At 45.2% G+C, this 23,932-nt stretch overlaps 1 protein-coding gene across 1 annotated transcript; it reads right to left on the bottom strand.

The window, feature by feature from the left end:
• Window positions 1–9,970: 9,970 nt before the first annotated feature.
• LOC138674839 (olfactory receptor 1E16-like) lies at window positions 9,971–21,059 on the bottom strand. Its single transcript, XM_069762656.1, has 5 exons — window positions 20,119–21,059; window positions 19,680–19,686; window positions 13,484–13,871; window positions 12,253–12,329; window positions 9,971–10,203 (listed from the first exon to the last, which is right to left on the bottom strand). The coding sequence occupies exons 1-5, from the start codon at window positions 21,040–21,042 to the stop codon at window positions 9,971–9,973; spliced, it is 1,629 nt and encodes a 542-aa protein (XP_069618757.1). The 5' UTR covers window positions 21,043–21,059.
• Between the last annotated feature and the right edge of the window lie 2,873 nt (window positions 21,060–23,932).

Raw genomic sequence — 23,932 nt, 5'->3', positions numbered from 1 at the left:
TTCTTTGCGTCTGGAGGAGAGAAGGTTTTTCCACCAACATAGAAGAGGATTCTTTACTGTTAGGGCAGTGAGAATCTGGAATTGCTTGCCTGAGGAGGTGGTGATGGCGAACTCAGTCGAGGGGTTCAAGAGAGGCCTGGATGTCTTCCTGGAGCAGAACAATATTGTATCATACAATTATTAGGTTCTGTAGAAGGACGTAGATCTGGGTATTTATTATGATGGAATATAGGCTGAACTGGATGGACAAATGTCTTTTTTCGGCCTTACTAACTATGTTACTATGTTACTATGTTACTATGACTCTGTTCCTCATTTATACACTCAATCTTATTTTCTGTATGTTGACGATTTGCACAGTTATTGCCGACATTTCTGTGCCTTTTCATTCATCTGATTTTGATTTGGGAAATAACTGGACGCACCACAGGAAAAATCCCACTTAGATGTAAGTAATGGACTTTCGAAACCAAAATATTGAGCCAGAGCAAATGTCGGTATAAGCGCAATTTGTAGACACATGTGCATTAACAAGCAGAAACTAAGATTTAGAAAAAGAATAAATCCCCTCCAGTAAGTAATTACAGTCATGTCCAAATGCTTGGCACGCTGAAATTGTTCCAGAAAGTGAAGCATTTCTCCACCAAAAATGATTGGAATTACACATGTTCTCTTACACACGTTTCTTTCCTTTATGTGTATACGGACGACACAAAAAATAGAAGAAAAAAAGTAAATTATTATTATTATTATTATTATTTATTGTTATAGCGCCATTTATTCCATGGCACTTTACATGTGAGGAGGGGTATACATAATAAACAAGTAAACTGGTACAGGAGGAGAGAGGACCCTGCCCGCGAAGGCTCACAATCTACAAGGCATGGGTGAGGATACAGTAGGTGAGGGTAGAGCTGGCCGTGCAGCGGTTTGGTCAATCGGTTATTGAACATAATTCACAAAAAACTCCAAAACTGGTCAAGGCAAAAAAAAAATTAAAATGTCTCCACGATTAGATTTACACCTGGACTCATTTCAGCCACTTTAAAACTCTCAGCTTTGTTTCCATCCATTTCTGGGTATTTCTTGTAGTATGTTTAGGGTCATTGTCCTGCTGAAGGACCCATAACGTAGGACGCAAGCCCAGCTTTCTGACACTGGGCACTACATTGCAACCCAAATTTTTTTTGGTAATATTCAGATTTCATAATGCCTTAAACACAACCAAGGCATCCAATTTCAAAAGCAGCCAAACAACCCCACAACATCTTTGAATCTCAACCATCTTTGTCTCTGGGTATGGTGCTCTTTTTTGTTTGTAGGCCTCATTCTGTTTTCAGTAAACAGTAGAATGACATACTTTACCTAAAAGCTCAATCTTGGTCTCATCTGTCCACAAGATGTTTACTCAGGTCCATTTTGGCAAACTGCAGTCAAGCTTTTGATGTCTCTGTGTCAGCAGTGGGGTCCTCCTGGGTCTCCTAACATAGCATTTTATTTTATTCAAATGTTGACTAATAATTCACGCTGACACTGATGCACCCTGAGCCTGCAGGACAGCTTTAATTTCTTTGGAAATTGATTGGGGCTGCTAATAACCATCTGGACTATCCTGCACTGCAGTCTTTCATCAATTTTCTCTGCCATCTACGTCCGTGGAGATTAGCTACACTGCCATGGGTTGTAAACGTCTTGATTATGGTGTACACTGTGGACAAAATAACATCCAGATCTCGGAAGTTAAACTTGTAATCTTGAGATTGTTGATATTTTAAAAAAAAAAATTGTTCTGAAGTCCTTAGTTTTCTTCCCCTTTTTTGTCAGTGTGGCACAAACAGACACGCAATGCAAAGATTGAGCACATTTCTCCAATTCTTACCTGGTTTCAGGTATGATTTTCATGTTGTCCACATCTGTTACTTGTCACAGGTGAGTTTGAAAGAGCTTTACATGCTTGAAACAAAGTTGCTTACCCACAATTTTGGCAAGGTGTCAACAATTTTGTCCAGTCTTTTTTTTTTAGTTTTATGTGAAATTAGGTCCAAGTCTGCTTTTTTCACCTGTTTTGTTTTTTTTTTCCCATAAACACAAAGGAAATAATTGTGTAATTACAATAATTTTCTCAGAGAATGACTTCATTTTCTGGAACAATTTCAAGGGTGCCAACGCTAATGGCTGTTAATAGTAATTGGACATGTAAATAACATAGGGGACTTAGTAAACAATGCTTTGATAAAAAAAAGAAAACGCCATCTGATCGCAACACGGCGTACCTCAATCGGGATGGTGGAATTTTTTGCAAGAAATTGGCCATGAGTGACTACGACCATTTTTCATCATTGGTGCATGACAGCCAGACTTTTCTAGCAGTAAATGCACCATACTACTACTACTACTACTAATAATAGGAATAATGATAATAATAATAATAATAATAAGAAGAAGAAGAAGAAGAAGAAGAAGAATGATAATAGTACATTTTTTGCTTCAACCCTGATTTGCTAAATGGAGTAAGATATAAAGTCATCAAGTGAAAGATACAGAATTACGAAAAGATTTAAGACATGTAAGGAAAAACGCTGCAAAGTAAAAATGTTTTCAAGAGTAAAAATATTAATAGTTTGTAGTTAAGAAATTAACAAAATACGAGAATGAACAACAGAGAAAACTAAAATAAATCAATGTTTGGTGTGACAACAACCCTTTGCCTTCAAAACATCATCAATTCTTCTTGGTATAACTGTGACATTGTCAGTGATTTTGTAGAATTATAGTCAAGTGTATAAGTAACCAAATATACTAAACAAACAATGATTATGATCATCATTTCCATATATATATTAAAATGCAATCATTAACTGAAACAGAAACAACTATATAAAAGGCTTAACACTGGGTGAGGAACATGTCACAGGTCATAAACTGTACCAAGAATGAGCACAGCAACAAGACACAAGGTAGTTATACAGCATCAGCGGACTCTCTTAGAGCTCTTCCAAGAAAAATAAAGAGCATCATTGAGGACCATAGATGCAGTGGTCAACCAAAGGAAACATTGCTGTCATGGGAACACAATTCATGCTTATATCTCTTTTAAATTGGATGTGCATCAACGCATTTAACACAGAACATGCAGCAACCAGTGGGACCCAGTTACACCCATTAACTATTGGAGGAATCTAACAGAACTTGTCCTGATGGAAGGATTGTGACTATGAAGCCATACCTGTAACATGTGTGTCTGTATTTACAATGAAGCATGTTGGAAGGTGCTTGCAAAATTCGGGGCTCCATTTGTGTAAACTTGTAGATTTGTCAGGATTAATGATGTGTCCTGAATGCTACGAAATACAGGCAGATTCTTATCCGTCAGGTAACACCAACAGGGAAGCATATGACAGACCTCAAATTTATTCAGATGCAGAATTATAACCCGAAATATGCAGAAAATATCATTAAGAATGAGGAGTATAGAGAAGACTAATGTATAATGGTGCACATTGTGATCAAATCCCCTTCAATGAAGGGTAAGAATACTTGGAACTCAGAGTAGAGGAAATGAAATAAATGATGAATATACAATCCAACAATAAAGGTTCACAAACGCTTAGACCTTCTTCAGATACCTGTCTGGACCAGCGGTGGACACTGCATTCATCGCTTCCTTGCTGAGTCAGGGGAACAACACATTTGGATATCTTTTCACTTGGGCAATGGGCACACCGAGGAAGGTCTAATGTAGACTGAAGCATTTTGTGATCCTTTATTTTTGGATTGCCTATTAAATAATTCATTTAATTTCATTTACTCGGAGTGCCAAGTTTTCTTACTCATCATTAAGAACGAGCAGTCTTGGATCAACTCCTTGATCACTACATAATCAAATCTGCCTGTGATCACAAAATATAAAACAAAAGAGTTAAATGTATCTACATACTCTTTACTGATTTATTTTTATGATTTTTGATTTTTATGAAAACGTTACAATTTTTCAATATAATACTGAATATTGTGAGGAAGTTATGTAAAAATAAGTACACCTCCAGAATCTTCAGGATTAGAAAACACGTCAGACTTACATAAATAATCAGGAACGATATATATCTTGGTGCCGTGTTAGCCACATAAATAATCAGTAATAAGCGCTGGTGTTTTTCTGTCGTCTAAAAAAATTCTTTGCCTATTTCTCTTCTCCTATACACTGGTTATTTTATTCTAGACACTAATCTTTAAAGATTTCTTGTGTTTTGTTCTACAAATGATTCTCACATTTCATTGTTGGTAAAATTCATTTTCACATTATTTATTCTTGTTGCCCAGCAGGGATTGATGATGTCGGACAGTAGCGTAGTCAGCTTAGCGATGATGTCAGGCACAAATGTGAGGCAGAATCTGTGGATATTTATGTGCAGAATGAAGACAAGGTGCCGGGTAAAATAAGACCCCAGAGAAATCTGTGAGTTTGTCTTATGAGCCTCCAGTGTTCTAGTAAATGGGTAAATATAAAAATAGTTCTGAAGGTCATCAGCAACCTATGAGAATCACAGGGTAATTTCTTCTAATTTTATAAGAATTTTTAATATTATATTTATATTTCACTTGAACGCAGATATGTTTAACATCAAGAAGAAAATAAATATGTTACACTGATTAATAATAGTAAGAGGTGGTCATATTTAATGACCAGAGGTATAACTTCCCGCTCCAAAATCACTGAAGGACAGCTTGCTCATCTTCTCTCCAAATCACACCTCACCACTTGACCCCATCCCACCTCCTCCCCAACCTCACCACTACACTAATCCAATCCCTAACCCATCTCTTCAATCTGCCACTAACTTCTGGTACCTTCTCTTCTGCTTTCAAACATGCCACAGTCACACCAATCCTCAAAATCCCTTCCCTTGACCCGAGCGCTATGTCCAGCTACTGCCCCATATCTTTGCTCCTATTTGCTTCCAAACTCCTTGAGCAGCACGTCCACACTGAACTTTCCTCTCACTTTGCATCTAACTCGCTCTTCGATAACCTACAATCTGGCTTCCATCCCCACTATTCCACTATTCCACTGAGACTACCCTGACCAAACTTAATAACGACTTACTTGCAGCCAAAGCTAACTGACAATTCTCTATGCTCCTCCTTCTAGACCTGTCCTCTGCCTTTGATACAGTTCACCACTGCCTCATACGACAGATACTCTCTTTCTCTAGTGTCAAAGACCTTTCTCTATCTTGGATCTCCTCATACCTTGCCAACCGCACATTTAGCATTTCCTACTCCCATACTACCTCTTCATCTCTCTGTTGGAGTCCTTTAAGGCTCTATCCGAGGACCTCTTCTCTTCTCAATCTATGACCTTGGCCAGGGACAACTCATAAAGTCCTATGGCTTCCAGTACCATCTATATGCCGTTGACACTCAGATCTACCTCTCTGGCCCAAATGTCACCTCTCTGCTATCTAGAATCCCAGTGTCTATCGGTCATATCCTCCTCCTTCTCCTCTCGCTTTCTCAACTCAATGTGTACAAATCTGAACTAATCATCTTTCCTCCATCTTGCACATCTTCTCTACCAGATCTATCTATCACAAGAAATGAATTCATACTTTCCCCTGTCCCAGTAATCCGCTGCCTCGGAGTAACCCTTGACTCTGCCCTGTCTTTTAAACTGCACATTCAAGCTCTTGTCACCTCCTGCCACCTCCAGCTCACAAATAATAACAGAATCCGTCCTTTCCTCAACCCTCACTCTACCAAAATGCTTGTGCATGCCCTAATCATCTCCCGCTTCAAATACTGCAACATCCTCCTCAGCAGCAGCATCTTTTTCATCAACATCTTCTTCACCTTATTCATCTTCTTCTTCACCTTCTTCCTATTATTCTTTTTGTAAAAATTCTCCATATTCTTCTTATTCAACTCTTATCCTTATTCATATTCTACTTTTTCATCTTCTACATATTCTTCTTCTTCATAATATTCTTATTTGTGACAGGCATTCCTGTAATTGTTATCTATAAAAGTTTGAAGATTACACCTTCCGTTCTGCCTGTCACAAAAGATTTACAACAGTATTTGTCCGCGTTCAGTTTTGCCTGCAGCAGCAGGTATTTTCCAGGGGCACCACGAGGAGGAACGGACTCACCCCCATACACTGCTTACTCTTCTTCTGCTTATAATTTAGATATCTTTTGCTCTGATTTTTAGTCTTGTGCTTAATGTTCTTCTGCTTTTTGTTCTGCAGCTTTTTGTTCTTCTGCTTCTCGGTTTTCAGGGTCGTCATCTTTAGGGTCTTCAACTTGGAAATGTAGCAGAAGTTACAAGAGCAAAAGACCCTGCCGAGAACCAGCTGACAGTACTGGAACCAGGATGGCTAGCCGAAGGTACAAAAGCCAATGGAACAACTGAGGAACAGCTGACGTTACTGGAACCCGGTTACTAAACAGGAGGTACCCGTGCCTGAAAGCACTACCAAGGACCACCTGATGTTGGTGGAACTCGGATACCCAGAAAGAGGCATCTAAGCAAAAGGCTCTGCCCGGAACCAGCTGATGGTACTGGAACCAGGATGGGGAGCAGAAGGCAGAAGAGCAAAAGACACTGCCGAAAACCAGCTGATTGTACTGGAACCCAGATGGCGACCCGAAGGTAGAAGAGCCAATGCACGACCGAGGACCAGCTGATGGTACTGGAACCCGGTTAGTAAGCAGGATGTACCCGTACGTGAAAGCACTACTCTCACGATTCACACCGTGACCGTCACACCCACATCACGGATCGGGGTAACTTTAGGCCAACAGACGGCTATCACCTGTGCAAGGGGGCTTATCTTAGTTATCCCTCCACTGCTACAATGTGATGCAAAAAACACACACAAGACTATGGACCTCTTAGTTTACAGCAGGGGCTTATTCTAGTTATCCCACTGCTAGTGTTGAGCATTCTGATACCGCAAGTATCGGGTATCGGCCGATACTTGCGGTATCGGAATTCCGATACCGAGTTCCGATAGTTTTGCGATATCAGGAATCGGTATCGGATCCATATTAATGTGTAAAATAAAGAATTAAAATAAAAAATATTGATATACTCACCTCTCCGGAGGCCCCTGGACATCACCGCTGGTAACCGGCAGCCTTCTTTGTTTAAAATGAGCGCGTTTAGGGACTTCCATGACGTCACGGCTTCTGATTGGTCGCGTGCCGCTCATGTGACCGCCACGTGACCAATCAGAAGCCGCAACGTCATTCTCAGGTCCTAAATTCTTAGAATGAGTTTAGGACCTGAGAATGACGTCGCGGCTTCTGATTGGTCGCGTGGCGGTCACATGAGCGGCACACGACCAATCAGAAGCCGCGACGTCATTCTCAGGCCCCAAACTCCTCATTCTAGGAATTTAGGACCTGCGAATGACGTCGCGGCTTCTGATTGGTCGCGTGGCGGTCACATGAGCGGCACGTGACCAATCAGAAGCCGCGACGTCATTCTCAGGTTCTAAACGCGCTCATTTTAAACAAAGAAGCCTGCCGGTTACCAGCGGTGATGTCCAGGGGCCTCCGGAGAGGTGATTATATCAATATTTTTTATTTTAATTCTTTATTTTACACATTAATATGGATCCCAGGGCCTGAAGGAGAGTTTCCTATCCTTCAGACCCTGGGAACCATCAGGATACCTTCCGATACTTGGTGTCCCATTGACTTGTATTGGTATTGGGTATCGGTATCGGCGATATCCGATACTTTTTGGGTATCGGCCGATACTATCCGATACCGATACTTTCAAGTATCGAACGGTATCGCTCAACACTACCCACTGCTTTTCAATATACTACAAACTGCAGGGATTTATGTATATCCCGCTTCACAGCTCTGCTTGAACTTGCAGCTCTCTGGCGCCCCCCTTACAATCAGGTCAGATTAGGTACTGCACCTAGGGTAATTAGTCGCCAGAAAGGCTGCCTGCTATATACTGGCTATTGGGCACGCTGCAGCGAGACGATAACTACTCCCACTCAGGCAGGAACAATAATTCTCAACGCTGCAGTCGCAACAACGACTCCCAAAGGCACAGCACATGGTATGCTGCCACCAGCTTCGATTAAACGGGTCCGAAGCTAACCCAAAACTGTAGCGTAATTCCATTCAGAAGACTTAGGGTGCGTTTTAAAGCAGGAAGAACGAAACTAGTATTAAATATTTTACTCCGAAAAATTAGGCAGTGTTTTATCAAAATATTACAAGGATGTTACAAAAGAGACAATTGAAATATGTACAAAGTAATTATAAAATAAAGGGATTAAATGAGAAAAAGTAAAACTCACATGTTCTCAGGTCATTTCAGGCAAAACCATGCTGATAGGCAGTGCTCCCAAATATCCCAATGCATAGTACAGCTCCTCAGGCAAAAACTCAGACTCAGACTCCAGGCTGGGTAAAGTAGAGTCACTTAAATAGCCACAGCCTCGTGACCTCACAAAAGGGGTTGGTTTCCTTGGACCCTCCCATCTCCTCAAACATACCAAATTTAACACAAAGTTTTATAATGCTCGTATCTCCGCTCAAGAACATGCCAGAATCCCAGCACACCCCTCATTCAGCTTATTTTAAAATTGGCTTTCTAAGGAAACCAAATTTGGGCTGATTGGAACATGCAGTTCCAGAGAAATCTGTACTTTTTTACCTGGTGGAATTAGAGGCTAGTGCTTACAGTGGCGGATAAATCAGTCGATGGAGATTCACAATATATCCTTATTGTTTTTCTAGCCCAAATCAGTGGCCCAATATCTTACTATAACCGAACAAAGAACCGCATGTCTTTGAGAAGGATAATCAGACCAGTTTCAGCTGGAGGGAGCTTTGGACCGCTATAAGCGCAATAAACCTTCCTGGGCTTGGGGGCAGGGCAGAGCATTGAGAAGAATAGCTGCACACACACCCATAGAAACAAAGAGAGACAGAGAGAGAAGGGGGGTACGTCCGCAGCATGGGTCTAACAGGCAAGCTACAAAATCATATCACATTTCATACAATATCGTGACACCTCCCCTTTTGGTCTGCGCTAGGGAGGCAGAACCCCACGGTATGCCTCCATGCGCACCTCAGTAGGTTCACCCTGGCGGGAAAGTCCATCTGCATTGCCATGCTCCCTGCCCGTTTTGCGTTCAATGGTGAAGTTAAACTGTTGAAGGGCAAAGCTCCAGCGTAGCAACCTGCCGTTGGTTCCAAACATGGCGTTTATCCAGCGCAGAGGGTTGTGGTCTGTCACCACGGTGAAGGTGCGACATCACAGGTAGGGCTGCAAGCGCTGCAGGGCCCAGACAATGGCCGGCACTCCTTCTCGATGGTGGAGTAGGCCACTTCCCTTGGTAAAAGTTTCTGGCTCAGCCACCACACAGGGTGCTCTTGGTTCTCTGAGTCAACCTGGCTGAGCACAGCACCGAGGCCAAACTCGCTGGCGTCAGTCTGTACCAAGAACAGTTGACTGCTGTCAACTGCTTTCAACACAGGGGCGTTGCACAGTGCTGAAGGCCCCCTCACAACCGTCGGTCCAGTTGACGATGTGGGGTAGCTTCTTCCTGGTGAGGTCCGTCATAGGCTACTATGGTGCTGTACAAAGTGCCTATAGTACCCTGCCGTGCCCAGGAAGGACATCACCTGTTTCTTAGTCCTGGGGGTGGGCCAGTTCACGATCGCTCCCACTTTCTAAGGCTCTGGCTTTAGGGCGCCCCCGCCTACCCAGTGCCCCAGGTAGTGGACCTCACTCATGCCCATCTGGCACTTTCCCGGCTTGATAGTCAGTCCAGCTTGGTGAATTCGCCTGAGCACCTCCTCGAGATGCTGCAGGTGCTCCTCCCAGGAGGAACTGAAGATGGCACTGCGTACTTCTCCAGTCCCTGAAGCAGGAGGTTGACCATCCGCTGGAAAGTGGCAGGGGCATTCTTGATGCCGAAGGGCATGACTGTGGACTAGTACAGTCCAAATGGTGTGATAAAGGCGGACTTCTCCTGCGCCTCGGGGCTCAGGGGAATCTGCCAGTATCCTCGACTCAGATCCATTATTGTTAGGTATTTTGCGCCAGCTAACCTTTCAAGCAGCTCTTCGATGAATGGCATTGAGTGTGCGTCAGAGGTTGTGATGGCGTTGAGCCCCCTGTGGTCCACACAGAACCGGGTGGTCCGGTCCTTCTTTGGCACGAGAACTACAGGTGAGACCCACGCACTCTTTGACCATCGAATCACCCCCAGCTGTAACATCTCATCGATCTCCTGGTGCGTAACCTGCTGCACCTGGTCGGAGATTTGATAGGGTGTTCGCCGTAGTGGGGCATTATTCCCGGTGTCCACCTCGTGGACTGCTAACTCAGTCCTTCCAGGTCGGTTGGAGAAAATGGCCCGGAAGGGTTCCAGCTTGGTCCACAACTGCGACCGCTGGGGTTCGGTTAGTGAGGCGCTTACCTCCACGTCTTCAATGGACCCACCGGCCTTTGCTTGGGCCAGCATGTCCAGGAGGGTGTCTTCCTCCCCCCTCTTCGGGCAAGCTGCAGACCGGTAGGATGAAAGGTTCACGTTCATGATGAGCCTTCATCATGTTGACGTGAAAGGCCTTTCGCCTACCCTGAGCGTGGTCAAGCGTGACCACGTAGGTGACCGGGTTGAGCTGTTTGTGGACGACATACGGGCCCTCCCAGGCTGACTGAAGCTTATCCGTTGGCACGGGGACCAGCACCCACACCTTTTGACCCAAGCGGTAGGTCCGATCCCGGGCGTTCTAGTCGTACCAGTGCTTCTGGTTAGCCTGAGCCTGCGTCATGTTGTCATGCACCAACTGCGTCAAGGTCTGCATCTTATCACGGAAGCGCATGACATACTCCACTATGGATACTTCAGAAGGGTTCAGCTCCTCTTCCCAGGATTCTCTTACCAACCCAAGGGGTCCCCTGACTCACCTGCTGTAAAGGAGCTCGAAGGGGGGGAACCCCGTCAAGGCCTGTGGAACCTCTCGGTAAGCGAATAGCAGGTGTGGGAGGTACCACTCCCAGTCACTCCCTTGGGTCTCAACCAGCATGCATAGCATCTGTTTGAGGGTACCATTGAAATTGAAGCATTCACACATGCCATTGGTCTGTGGGTGATACACACTAGATACCAGGTGCTTCACCTGCATTCTCTTACAGAGAGCCTCCATTAGGCGAGACATGAATTGGGTCCCTTGATCGGTAAGCATCTCCCTGGGAAATCCTACACGTGAAAAGATAGCCAACAGGGCATCTGCCACCTTATGTGCCCTAGTTGACGACAGAACTACTGCCTCTGGGTACCGGGTAGCGTAGTCTACCACAGTAAGGATGTATTGCTTTCCAGAGCTGCTGGCGACAGCTAGCGGGCCCACAATGTCCACCGCGATCCTATGGACAGGCTCCTCTATAACTGGCAAAGGGATCAGGGGAGCCTTAAAAGCAGGCCCCACCTTCCCCACTCTTTGACAGGTGATACAGGAGCGGCAGTAGTTTGACACATCTGTCCCCATCTTAGGCCAATAGAAGTGTTGAGACAGCCGGATCTTAGTTTTGCTGATCCCCAAGTGTCCAGCTAGCAGGATCTCATGGGCAATCCGTAACAACTCACACAGGAATTGCTGAGGGACGACCATCTGTTTTTCCCTCAACCACTCCTTTTGTGATTCTCTGGGTACTGTCTCTCGCTACAGTCTTCCTCGTTCCCAGAACACCCTCTCCTTCTCAGTCCTGGAGGTGGGCGTCTCGGCGAGTTGTTTTAAACTCTCTAGGCTCACATCTGCGTGCAGAGCAGCCTGAAACTCCTGACTAGGGGAAGCCAGAAGTGACGTCAGGGTCCTTTCCCCACGGGAAACCTCTGGGACCTGCTCTGCGTCCAGCTCTGGTTCAGTCACAGTAATGAGAGAGGAGGGTCTGGAAGGCAGACAGTTAGCTGGGTTCCGGGCACTCTGACTGCGGGTGACAGCAGCTACGTAGGCTGTCTCCCTGGGGATTTCTACAGACCCATCAGCTGGCGCTGCTATGGGCTCTACCTTTCCATCCACCCCCAACACCCCAGGGGCAGCGCTACTTATGGGCCAGTTACCTCCTCTGTGGCACTGGTCAATTTCATGGCATCACCTTTCTCACGGATCCCATGCTTCTCCCCATTTCCTGTAGCACCGACACTTGCCCCTGCTAGGGGTTCCTCAGCCGTCTCACTCCGCAGAGCGACGTGGCTGAGCACTCCTGTACCTATGGACACATCAACCTTCACAGAGAAATCATTATCAGGTTCAGTGGGCAAAGGTACAACATTTTCACCATCAATCCTAAGGAAAAAATGGTTATCAGATGCATAATTACAAGATAAAGCATTGTCAGGTAACACATGCGATTTCCCATCATCATCATCATCATCATCATCATCATCATCATCATCATCATCAGGGTTAACGTTACCCTTATTAGCAGATTGGGGATGACTGTAAGGAAGTATGCAACTATCCTCCCCAAATCAGTCCCCAACAAAACATCAGTGGGCAAATTTTCAGACAGCCCCACTTCCTTCACCCCGCTCCCGCCACCCCAATCAATATAAACCCAGGCCATTAGTAAGGGACAGCTGATGCCCACAATCCCAGTGACAATTAGGGTTCTCCCTGGAATGATTTCTTCAGGGGCTGCCAGTTCGGGTCAGATGAGGGTTTGTTCAGCCCCGGTGTCCTTGAGGCCTGTAGCAACATGGCCTCCCAAAGTGACGTGCTGTACATTGTCACACACCCTCCCAGCCACCCCACCCAGCAAAAGAACTGCTGCGTTAGGCCGTGGGGGCTTGGCTGGGGGGTTCTTTTGCTTGTCTGGGCAGTAGGGATTGATATGGCCAGTCCGCTTGCAGAAGAAACACTGGTGAGGTTCGGTGGTAGGTCTGGTGCTGTTGGCCACGGGGACAGGACCTCTGGTGTGTTGGCTGGCAGGGGTACTGGCGTTTGTTGCAGGCTTACCCCCACTCCAGCTGGTGTTGACTGGCTTCCGCACTTCTGATCTACAGTTGGCCTCATAGCCATAGGCAATCTGCGCTGCTTTCGTCACGTCTTTGGGTTCTCTGTCCATCACAAACTGTCGCACCTCAGTTGGGCAAAGATGTAAGAACTGGTCTTTGATCATCAGGTCTCGCAGCTGTGCAAAGGTGGTCACTGACAGTCCTTGGGTCCACTGGTCAAAGTGGGTCGCCAGACCATGTGCCACATCGCTGTAACTGTCGTGTGGGCCACGTTGGAGGTTCCGGAACTTTCTTCGGTAAGCATCAGGTGTAAGCTGGTACTTTGCTACCAGGGCCTGCTTGATGGCCTCATAGTCACCATCTGGTTCTTGAGGGAGGGCAGCAAATGCCTCCAGAGCTTTGCCTCTCAGCCCTGGTGTCAGGTATTGTGCCCATTCATCTGTAGGCAGCTGGTACTGTCTGCAGGCTTTCTCAAAGGCTCACAGAAAAGTGTCCAAGTCCCCGTCCTTTTCCATGACAGGAAAGTGATTGGGCCGGGGCTTCGGTATCTGAGCGCTGTTGGGCTCACGGCTAGACAGGGATGACACTTGCATTTGCAGTCGGGCTATCTGCAGCTGGTACTCCCGCTCCGCTTGCCGCTCGGCTCTCTCCTGGTATTGCTGAGTCAGCTGCCGACGTCCATCACAGTCATCGGCGGGGAGTAGTTCCAAGACCGCCAGCAGGTTGGGGTCCAATTCACCCTGATTGCTAATAGGGCCGGCATTCAATGGTTGGACCTCTGCTGCAGCACCATGTTTGCTTGGGCTGGCTTCTGTGGCCACTGGGCTCTGTGGCCTGGCTTGTTCTAGAGCGGCTTCCCATTGCACCAGATCTGAGACCAGTGGGGCTTTGTTTTTGCCTGCAAAGTCAATGTGCTGTGACTTGTATAAGGCAATAAGGGTGTCTCTGGTCTGCTGCTTATAAAAGGTTTCTCCCAGCACACCATGGTTGCCAAATAAAAGATAGGACAGAAAAACAAAGAAAAGGGAAGTGGATAATTACCAGTACACACAATTGTCTCAGGACTAATAAACACTGAGTTCGTTCTCCAAACTTATTTGCGCAGAGTCCTCGCAAGAACTTTGCAAGTTTTTAGTGAGAGGAATGATCGCTCAAACCAAATCACTAATGCTCTAAGATCCCACCGCCTTGCCACCAATATGTCACGATTCACACCGTGACCGTGTGGGGTTTATTCTAGTTATCCCACTGCTTTTCAATGTACTATGAACTGCAAGGAATCTATATACTGTATATAATTGTCTAAGGGTTTTTCCGTCTGTCTGTCTGTCTGTCTTTCTGTCTGTCTGTCTGTCTGTCCTGGAAATCCCGCATCTCTGATTGGTCGAGGCCGCCAGGCCTCGACCAATCAGCAACGGGCACAGCGACGATGCTGATTGGTCGAGGCCACCAGGCCTTGACCAATCAGCAACGAGCACAGCGACGATGATGTCATAAAGGACGTAGACATCTCACGTTTCTGATTCAGCGACGAGCACAGTATCGACGTAGATATCATAATGGTTGCCATGGCGACGATGATGTCATAAAGGTTGCCTCGACCAATCAGCGACGGGCACAGTCTGCCGCGAATTCTGGAATCATCATTGTCCATATACTACGGGGGCATGCATATTCTAGAATACCCGATGCGTTAGAATCGGGACACAATCTAGTTATGTATAATCTGCCTCACAGTTATGCTTGAACTTGCAGCTCTCTCTTGTAGCTCTCTGGCGCCCCCTTTCCCTCAGGTCAGATTAGGTACTGCACCTAGGGTAATTTGTCGCCAGAAAGGCTGCCTGCTATATACTGGCTATTGGCGATAACTACTCCCACTCAGGCAGGAATAATAATTATCAGCGTCGCAGTCGCTACATCGACTCCCAAAGGCACAGCACATGGTATTCTGACACAAGCTTTGATTAAACGGGTCCGAAGCTAACCCAAAACAGTAGCAAAATTCCCTTCAAAAGACTTAGGGTGCGTTTTAGAGCAGGAAGAACGAAACTAGTATTAAATATTTTACTCTGAAAAATTAGGCAGTGTTTTATCAAAATATTACAAGGATGTTACAACAGAGACAATTGAAATATGTACAAAGTAATTATAAAATAAAGGGATTAAATGGGAAAAAGTAAAACTCATATGTTCTCAGGTCATTTCAGGCAAAACCATGCTGATAGGCAGTGCTCCCAAATATCCCAATGCATAGTACAGCTCCTCAGGCAAAAACTCAGACTCAGACTCCAGGCTGGGTAAAGTGGAGTCACTTAAATAACCACAGCCTTGTGACCTCACAAAAGGGGTTGGTTTCCTCGGACCCTCCCATCTCCTCAAACATACCAAATTTAACACAAAGTTTTATAATGCTCGTATCTCCGCTCAAGAACATGACAGAATCCCAGCACACCCCTCATTCAGCTTATTTTAAAATTGTCTTTCTTAGGAAACCAAATTTGGGCTGGTTGGGACATGCAGTTCCAGAGAAATCCATACTTTTTTACGTGGTGGAATTAGAGGCTAGTGCTTACACTGGCGGATAAATCCGTAGATGGAGATTCACAATATATCCTTATTATTTTTCTAGCCCAAATCGGTGGCCCAATATCTTACTGTAACCGAACAAAGAACCGCATGTCTTTGAGAATGATAATCAGTCCAGTTTCAGCTGGAGGGAGCTTTGGACCGCTACAAGCGCAATAAACCTTCCTGGGCTTGGGGGCAGGGCAGAGCATTGAGAAGAATAGTTGCATACACACCCATAGAAACAAAGAGACAGAGAAAGAAGGGAGGGGTTTAGCCCGCAGAATGTGTCTAACAGGCAAGCTAAAAAATCATATCACATTTCATACAATATCGTGACAACTACCAAAGACCACATGACGTTGGCGGAAAACGGATACCCAGAAGGAGGCACTTAAGCCAAAGGCTTTGCCTGGAACCAGCTGATGGTGCTGGAACCAGGGGGACCTAGTCAAGATTGCCTTCCCAAGAACCAGCTAACGGTGCTGGAACTAAGATAGGCAGCAGAAGGTCCACAGGAAAAGAAACAATAGCTAGGCGGCGAACCGGCCGCAGTTACCGAAAAACCACAGTCCTACTAGGGGAGCTTGTCCTATTGGCACTACAGAACCAGCCTTGATTGCCACTTCCCGCAGCCCACATAGGAAGCACCTAAACTGCAGGCACCATGGAGTCGGCTAACCTGACCGCAACACGACAGGACAACGTTTTGGAGTCTAAGTGATCTTGATGCTACCTGGAAACAGCAGGCATGCTGTAAACCAGGCTGGGCAGGAGAAATTACCTATACCAAAGACACTGCCGAGAACCAGCTGACGGTACTGGAACCCGGATGCGTTTCCCAAGGTGCAAGAGCCAATGGCATGACTGAGGACCAGCTGACGGTACTGGAACCCGGTTACTAAGCAGGAGGTACCCATGCCTGAAAGCACTACCAAGGACCACCTGATGTAGGTGGAACTCGGATACCCAGAAGGAGGCACCTAAGCCAAAGGCTCTGCCCGGAACCAGCTGACGGAGCTGGAACCAGGATGGGGAGCAGAAGGCAGAAGAACAAAAGACACTGCCGAGAACAAGCTGACGGTACTGGAACCCGGATGGCGACCCGAAGGTAGAAGAGCCAATGGCACGGTCGAGGACCAGCTGACGGTGCTGGAACCAGGTTACTAAGCAGGAGGTACCCGTGCCTGAAAGCACTACCAAGGACCACTGACGTTGGCGGAACTCGGATACCCAGAAGATGGCACCTAAGCCAAAGGCTCTTCCTGGAACCAGCTGATGGTGCTGGAACCAGGGGGACCTAGTCAAGATTGTCTTCCCAAGAACCAACTAATAGTGCTGGAACTCAGATAGGCAGCAGAAGGTCCACAGGAAAAGAAACAATAGTTAAGCCGTGAGCCGGCCACAGTTACCGAAAATCCACGGTCCTACAGGGGGAGCTTGTCCTATTGGCACTGCAGAACCAGCCTTGATTGCCACTTCCCGCAGCCCACATAGGAAGCACCTAAACTGCAGGCACAATGGAGTCAGCTAACCCGACCGCAACATGACAGGACAACGTTTTGTAGTCTACGTGACCTTGACACTACCCGGAAACAGCTGCCGTGCTGGAACCAGGCTGGGCTGGAGGGAGTACCCGTGCCAAAGACACTTCTGAGCAACAACTGGTGGTGTTGAAAATCAGGGAAAGCAGGAGGAGCAGACTTTAGTTTTTGCTGCACACACAGCAGGGGAACAGCTGGCGTTACTGAACCCCAATAACAGAGGAGCAACTGTTGACTGTGCAGACAGCACTTCCAGGCAACAACTGGCGGTGTTGAACCCCAGGGAAAGCAGGAGGAGCAGACTTTAGTTTTTGCCACACACACAGCAGGGGAACAGCTGGCGTTACTGAACCCCAATAACAGAGAAGCAACTGTTGACTGTGCAGACAGCACTTCTGGGCAACAACTGGCGGTGTTGAAACCCAGGGAAAGCAGGAGGAGCAGACTTTAGTTTTTGCCACACACACAGCAGGGGAACAGCTGGCATTACTGAACCCCAATAACAGAGGAGCAACTGTTGACTGTGCAGACAGCATTTCCAGGCAACAACTGGCGGTGTTGAAACCCAGGGAAAGCAGGAGGAGCAGACTTTAGTTTTTGCGGCACACACAGCAGGGGAACAGCTGGCGTTACTGAACCCCAATAACAGAGTAGCAGCTGTTAACTGTGCAGACAGCATTTCCAAGCACGAACTGGCGGTGTAAGTGACAAGGGTCAGCAGGAGGAGCAGAGTGTAGGCTGAAGCCTGCACTGGAGGGAGTTTAATATCTGATGTTGTGCCAGCGTGGCAGTCACATGACACATTGCCGCACACACAGCTGGGGATCAGCTGACGTTACTGAACCCCAATAACAGAGGAGCAGCTGTTAACTGTGCAGACAGCACTTCCGATCACGAACTGGCGGTGTAGGTGCCCAGGGTCAGCAGGAGGAGCAGAGTGTAGGCCGAAGCCTGCACTGGAGGGAGTTTAATGTCTGATGTTGTGCCAGCATGGCGGTTGCATGACACATTGCTGGCTACACAGCAGGGGAACAGCTAGCGTTACCGAACCCCACTGACACGTGAGCGAGTGTTTTGCTCTGTGCAGCCAGCACTTCGAGCATCAACTGGCAGTATTGGAGCCCAGGGAATCCAGGAGGAGCAGAGTGTAAGGCCGAAGCCTGCACTGGAGGTAGGGTAATGTCTGTTATTGTGCCAGCATGGCGGTCGCTGGACACATTGCCGGATACACAGCAGGGGAACAGCTGGTGTTACTGAATGTAACTCTTTTACATTTATTCAAAGGCTATTGGGGTGCATCCTATTTTTGGCAGCCCTGCCTCTCACTGCATTTTCAATAACAATATAGGAGCCCCAATGTTTAACAATGGAAACAGCAAAGCATAGCCAGCTGATGGATCTCTATGAATAGTAAGGGCTGATTGCTGGCCCTTTAAGAAGAGTAAAGGCTGCATGATGCCCCTACAAGAATCGATTTTGTGACTTTCAGAGTCCCTCCTTCATAAATGAAACAGGATGTTTCTGATGATGTGTCACACACCACATGGCCAGATTAGGTTGTAAAATGTTAAAATGACATTTCCCAGTAAATGCATTTGTCTTGGTTGAAAGGTGTGCTAAAGTTCAAAAATGCATCAAAGACGCTACGTGTGAACATAGCCCAAAGTGATATGGATAATTTTTATTTTTGGTTATTTATTTTGCCTTATATACAAGTCATTACCATGGAAAGGATGCTACTTCCCTGGAAAATCCATATTGATTTTGGTTTTGTATGTTTTATTGTGATTCTGTAAAAGTGGCATAAGTCTCTGACAACATTGTTTACGGCAGTTACCTGGGTGTCTGAAATGGTTTCAGGGGTCTTCCCCATGCTGTTTTCATGTAATTTGAGAACTTTTCCCATCGATTTTCGCAATTTCTAGTCACTCTAAAGACCGCCAAGGGGGCCGCGGTAAAATTACTCGGGATTCCCATAGACTTACATTGGGCTTGTTTCTCGCGTCGAGTACCCAAGCATTCAAATTTCCGCTGCCCGAGCAACGAGCAACCGAGCATTTTAGTGCTCGCCCATCACTACTCTTTGGTTTAAGGAGATAAGATTAAAAGTTTGAAAATTGTGAAAGTTTCAAAAGTTTTGCCAAATTTCTGATATTTTCTGAAATAAACGCAAGTTATATCAAATAAATTTTACCACTATCACAAAGTGTAATATGTCATGAAAATTCTATGCATCTCTGAAGCTCAGCCACAGTGATCTTGGGGTTCTTCATTACTTCTCTCACCAAGGCTCTTCTCCCACGAGTGCTCAGTTTGGCTGGACAGTTAGGTCTAGGAAGACTTCTAGTGGTCTCAAGCTTCATCCATTTAAGGATGATCACAAGGAAATGGACAGCATGTGACTTAAATTTGAGTGTCTGAGCAAAGGGTCTGAATACTTATGACCATGTGATATTTCAGTTTTTCTTTATGTTTTAAATTTGACAACATTTCTACATTTCTGTTTTTTTTCAGTAAAGATGGTGAGCAGAGTGTACATTGAGAAAAAAAATGAACTTTTTTGAATTTACCAAATGGCTGAAATGACAAAAAGAGTTTAAAATGTCAAGGGGTGTGAATACTTTCCGTACCCACTGTATATGTAGTCAATAGGAGGTGCGTGGCCAGCCGCAACTCCCACCTCCTATTGATTACTTCTATCTATGAAGGCAGGGATAGCGACCACAATGCTGATTGGATAAAGAGCTTACATGAGGTAGAAACCCCACTTGAGCCCTTGGAACATGAGTGCCAACACCACTGGAATGGCACTGGCATGCAATGTGAGTATAGATGTTTTTATTGTAAAGGTGGCAAACACTAAGACTGAGAAGGGGTTGTCCTTTCACCCCTTTAAAAGAGGGTCTTTACGAGACGAGAGCACTTTGTAGGTTGATGACCAGAAGATCTGATCTATTTTAGTTTTCTCGCTCATATCTATAGAATATTATGAATGTTTTTGCATATCACATTCTTATAAATAGTTTCCTGTATGGCTTTTTTAATATCTTCATTTCTCAGGCTGTACAAAAAAGGGTTGGCCAAGGGAGTAAACACAGTATATAGCAATGACAGGATCTTACTCGTGGTAACTGTTCGGCCTTTTGTTGGAACAACATAAACACTGAATATAGTCCAGTAGAATATGGAGACCACAGTGAGGTGGGAGCTACAGGTGGAGAAGGCTTTCTGTCTACCAGTGCTGGATGGGATCCTTAGGACTGTCAGAACAATATAGGTATAAGACATGATAATAACTGTAGTTGGAATTATAAGAGTTGGAATACTAAGTAAATAAATCTCTAAATCAACAATGAAGGTATCAGAACAGGCAAGTTCTAGTAAGGGAACAAGGTCACAGTATAAATGGTCAATGATGTTTGAGTTGCAAAAGTTTAGTTTTGTGATTGTTATGGACTCAATCAAATTTAATGAAAATCCAGAGATCCAGCAGAAGATAGACAAAATCATACAGTATCTTACTGTCATAATAGCAGTATAATGAAGGGGATTACAGATGGCCACATATCGGTCATAAGACATCACTGTGAGCAGAAGACATTCAGCTGCTTCGGAACCACAGAAGAAATAAAACTGAGTGATGCAACCAATAAAAGTAATTGTCCCCTCATTAGTTAGTAAAATTTGGAGTATGAAAGGGACAATATTTGTAGTCAACAAGATGTCACTGATGGACAGTTGTGAGATGAAGAAGTACATTGGAGTGTGGAGGTTCTCGCTGGTGGACACCAGGGTGATGATCAGGAGATTCCCACATAATATCAAACAATAAGTGACGAGGAATAAGCAGAACAGGAACATTCTAAAACCTTGATGGACTTGAAATCCTAAGAGAAGAAACTCTGTGACCACTGTTGTGTTTTTCTCATGCATGTAGACCAAAGTAGTGTTCATAGCCTGCGCAAAGAAAAGAACATAAAGAAATTACTCATTATTAGGGTTGAGCGACTTTTCTTTTTATGGGATCATGTTGGATTTCACGAAACCCGACTTTTTCAAAAGTCGGGTCGAGTGAAATCGGCCGATCCTATAGAAAAGTCGGGGTCGGCCGAAACACGAAACCCAATGCAGTGCATTGGGTTTCTAATGGTTCCCAGGGTCTGAAGGAGAGGAAACTCTCCTTCAGGCCCTGGGATCCATATTTAAGTGTAAAATAAAGAATCAAAATAAAAAATATTGCTATACTCACCCTCGGACGCGCCCTGGTTCTTACCGGCAGCCTTCCTTCCTAAGAATGAGCGCCTGAAGGACCTTCGATGACGTCACGGCTTGTAATTGGTCGCGTGAGCGGTCACATGGGCGTCACGCAACCAATCACAAGCCGCGACGTCATCTAATGTCCTTCAGGGGCTGATTCTTAGGAAGGAAGGCTGTGGGTTAGAACCAGGGCGCGTCCGAGGGTGAGTATATACCTATTAGGAATATACTCACCCTCGGACGTGCCCTCGGACGCTTCCTTCCTAAGAATTAGCGCCTGAAGGACCTTAGATGACGTCGCGGCTTGTGATTGGCCGTGTGACCGCCCATGTGACTGCTCACGCAACCAATCACAAGCCGCGACATCATCGAAGGCCCTTCAGGTGCTCATTCTTAGGAAGGAAGGCTGCCGGTGAGAACCAGGGCGCGTCCGAGGGTGAGTATAGCAATATTTTTTTATTTTTATTCTTTATTTTACACTTAAATATGAATTCCGATACCGATTCCCGATATCTTAAACATATCGGGAATCGGTATCGGAATTCCGATTCCAGATCAGAAAATCGCCGACCTCATGGCCGATCCAACACAGGGGTCGGGTCGGGTTTCATGAAACCCGACTTTGCCAAAAGTCGGCGACTTCTGAATCTGGCCGACCCGTTTCGCTCAACCCTACTCATTATATTTATGAATTTGAGAGGCCTCAACATGATGTCTAGAAAATATACAAGACATACAGTCATTTTTTTGCACTATGTTGTAACATTACATAACAAATTGTTGAACAGCTATGTAGAACTGATCAGTAGGAAAAGAAAGGAAAAAACTTCAATTGAACACATTATGGAGTAGGAACTACATACAAACAAATTCCACATATTTGAGTTGAGATGTCTCTGTACTGTTTGAAAATGTATTTACACGCCCCAGTCACATCTTTGGTGCAGTCACAAAAATTGCTGCAAACAATCTGCTGCATGTGAACAATTACCAGTATAAACTCCGCACAATATTCTGTCATGTATTTACATAGTAACATAGTAACATAGTTAGTAAGGCCGAAAAAAGACATTTGTCCATCCAGTTCAGCCTATATTCTATCATAATAAATCCCCAGATCTACGTCCTTCTACAGAACCTAATAATTGTATGATACAATATTGTTCTGCTCCAGGAAGACATCCAGGCCTCTCTTGAACCCCTCAACTGAGTTCGCCATCACCACCTCCTCAGGCAAGCAATTCCAGATTCTCACTGCCCTAACAGTAAAGAATCCTCTTCTATGTTGGTGGAAAAACCTTCTCTCCTCCAGACGCAAAGAATGCCCCCTTGTGCCCGTCACCTTCCTTGGTATTAGGGAAAACCCGGCTTGGTGTAAATGTGCTGGGAAAGAAGACTCACAACATGGGACTCTGTTCCTCATTTATACACTCAATCTTATTTTCTGTATGTTGACGATTTGCACAGTTATTGCCGACATTTCTGTGCCTTTTCATTCATCTGATTTTGATTTGGGAAATAACTGGATGCACTACAGGAATAATCCCACTTAGATGTAAGTAATGGACTTTCGAAACCAAAATATTGAGCCAGAGCAAATGTCAGTATAAGTGCAATTTGTAGACACATGTGCATTAACAAGCAGAAACTAAGATTTAGAAAAAGAATAAATCCCCTCCAGTAAGTAATTACAGTCATGTCCAAATGCTTGGCACGCTGAAATTGTTCCAGAAAATGAAGCATTTCTCCACCAAAAATGAATGGAATTACACATGTTCTGTTGTACACACGTTTCTTTCCTTTGTGTGAATATGGACAACACTAAAAAAAGACGAAAAAAAGCAAATGGAACATAATTCACAAATATCTCCCAAACTGGTCAAGGCAAAACAATTTTTAAATGTCTCCACACGTGATCAATTAGATTTATATCTGGACTCATTGCTGCCACTTTAGAACTCTCAGCTTTGTTTCCATCCATTTCTGGGTAGTCATCAAATGAAACGTTTCGGCCACAATAGACAGCCTTCTGACTAGCGGTGGATACTGCGTCTCTGACTGCCACGCCGACACGCCGTCCACCTGGGCTCCCATGCATTACCGGTTACCCGGTCTTTAGACATTTCGCTTCCCTGCAGATTCCCTCTGCTACAGTGCTGATGTGGGACACTTTTACATGCGGTCATTCACGCATATCTCTAACCCTGCACATTGTTACTGAAGAATGCCGTCTATTGTGGCCGAAACGTTTAATTTGATGACTACATTAAATCATAAAATTCCGCAAAGTTGAGTGCCTAAGTTTATTTTCTCTTGATATATGGTGTTGGACCCTACTTGGGCACCTCTCCGGGTAGTGCATACGGTGTTGTTCCTTTAAACACAGCCAAGGCATCCAATTTCAAAAGCAGCAAAACATCATCACAACATCTTTGAATCTCAACCATCTTTGACTCTGGTACTGTGTTCTTTTTTGTTTGTAGGTTCATTCTGTTTTCAGTAAACAGTAGAATTACATACTTTACCTAAAAGCTCTATCTTGGTCTCATCTGTCGACAAGATATTT

Source organism: Ranitomeya imitator, chromosome 4 (genome assembly GCF_032444005.1).
Source record: "Ranitomeya imitator isolate aRanImi1 chromosome 4, aRanImi1.pri, whole genome shotgun sequence".
Classification (NCBI taxonomy): Eukaryota; Metazoa; Chordata; class Amphibia; order Anura; family Dendrobatidae; genus Ranitomeya; species Ranitomeya imitator.
The sequence above is the reverse complement of the archived record's forward strand: the minus strand, read 5'-3'. Positions and strand labels throughout refer to the sequence as shown.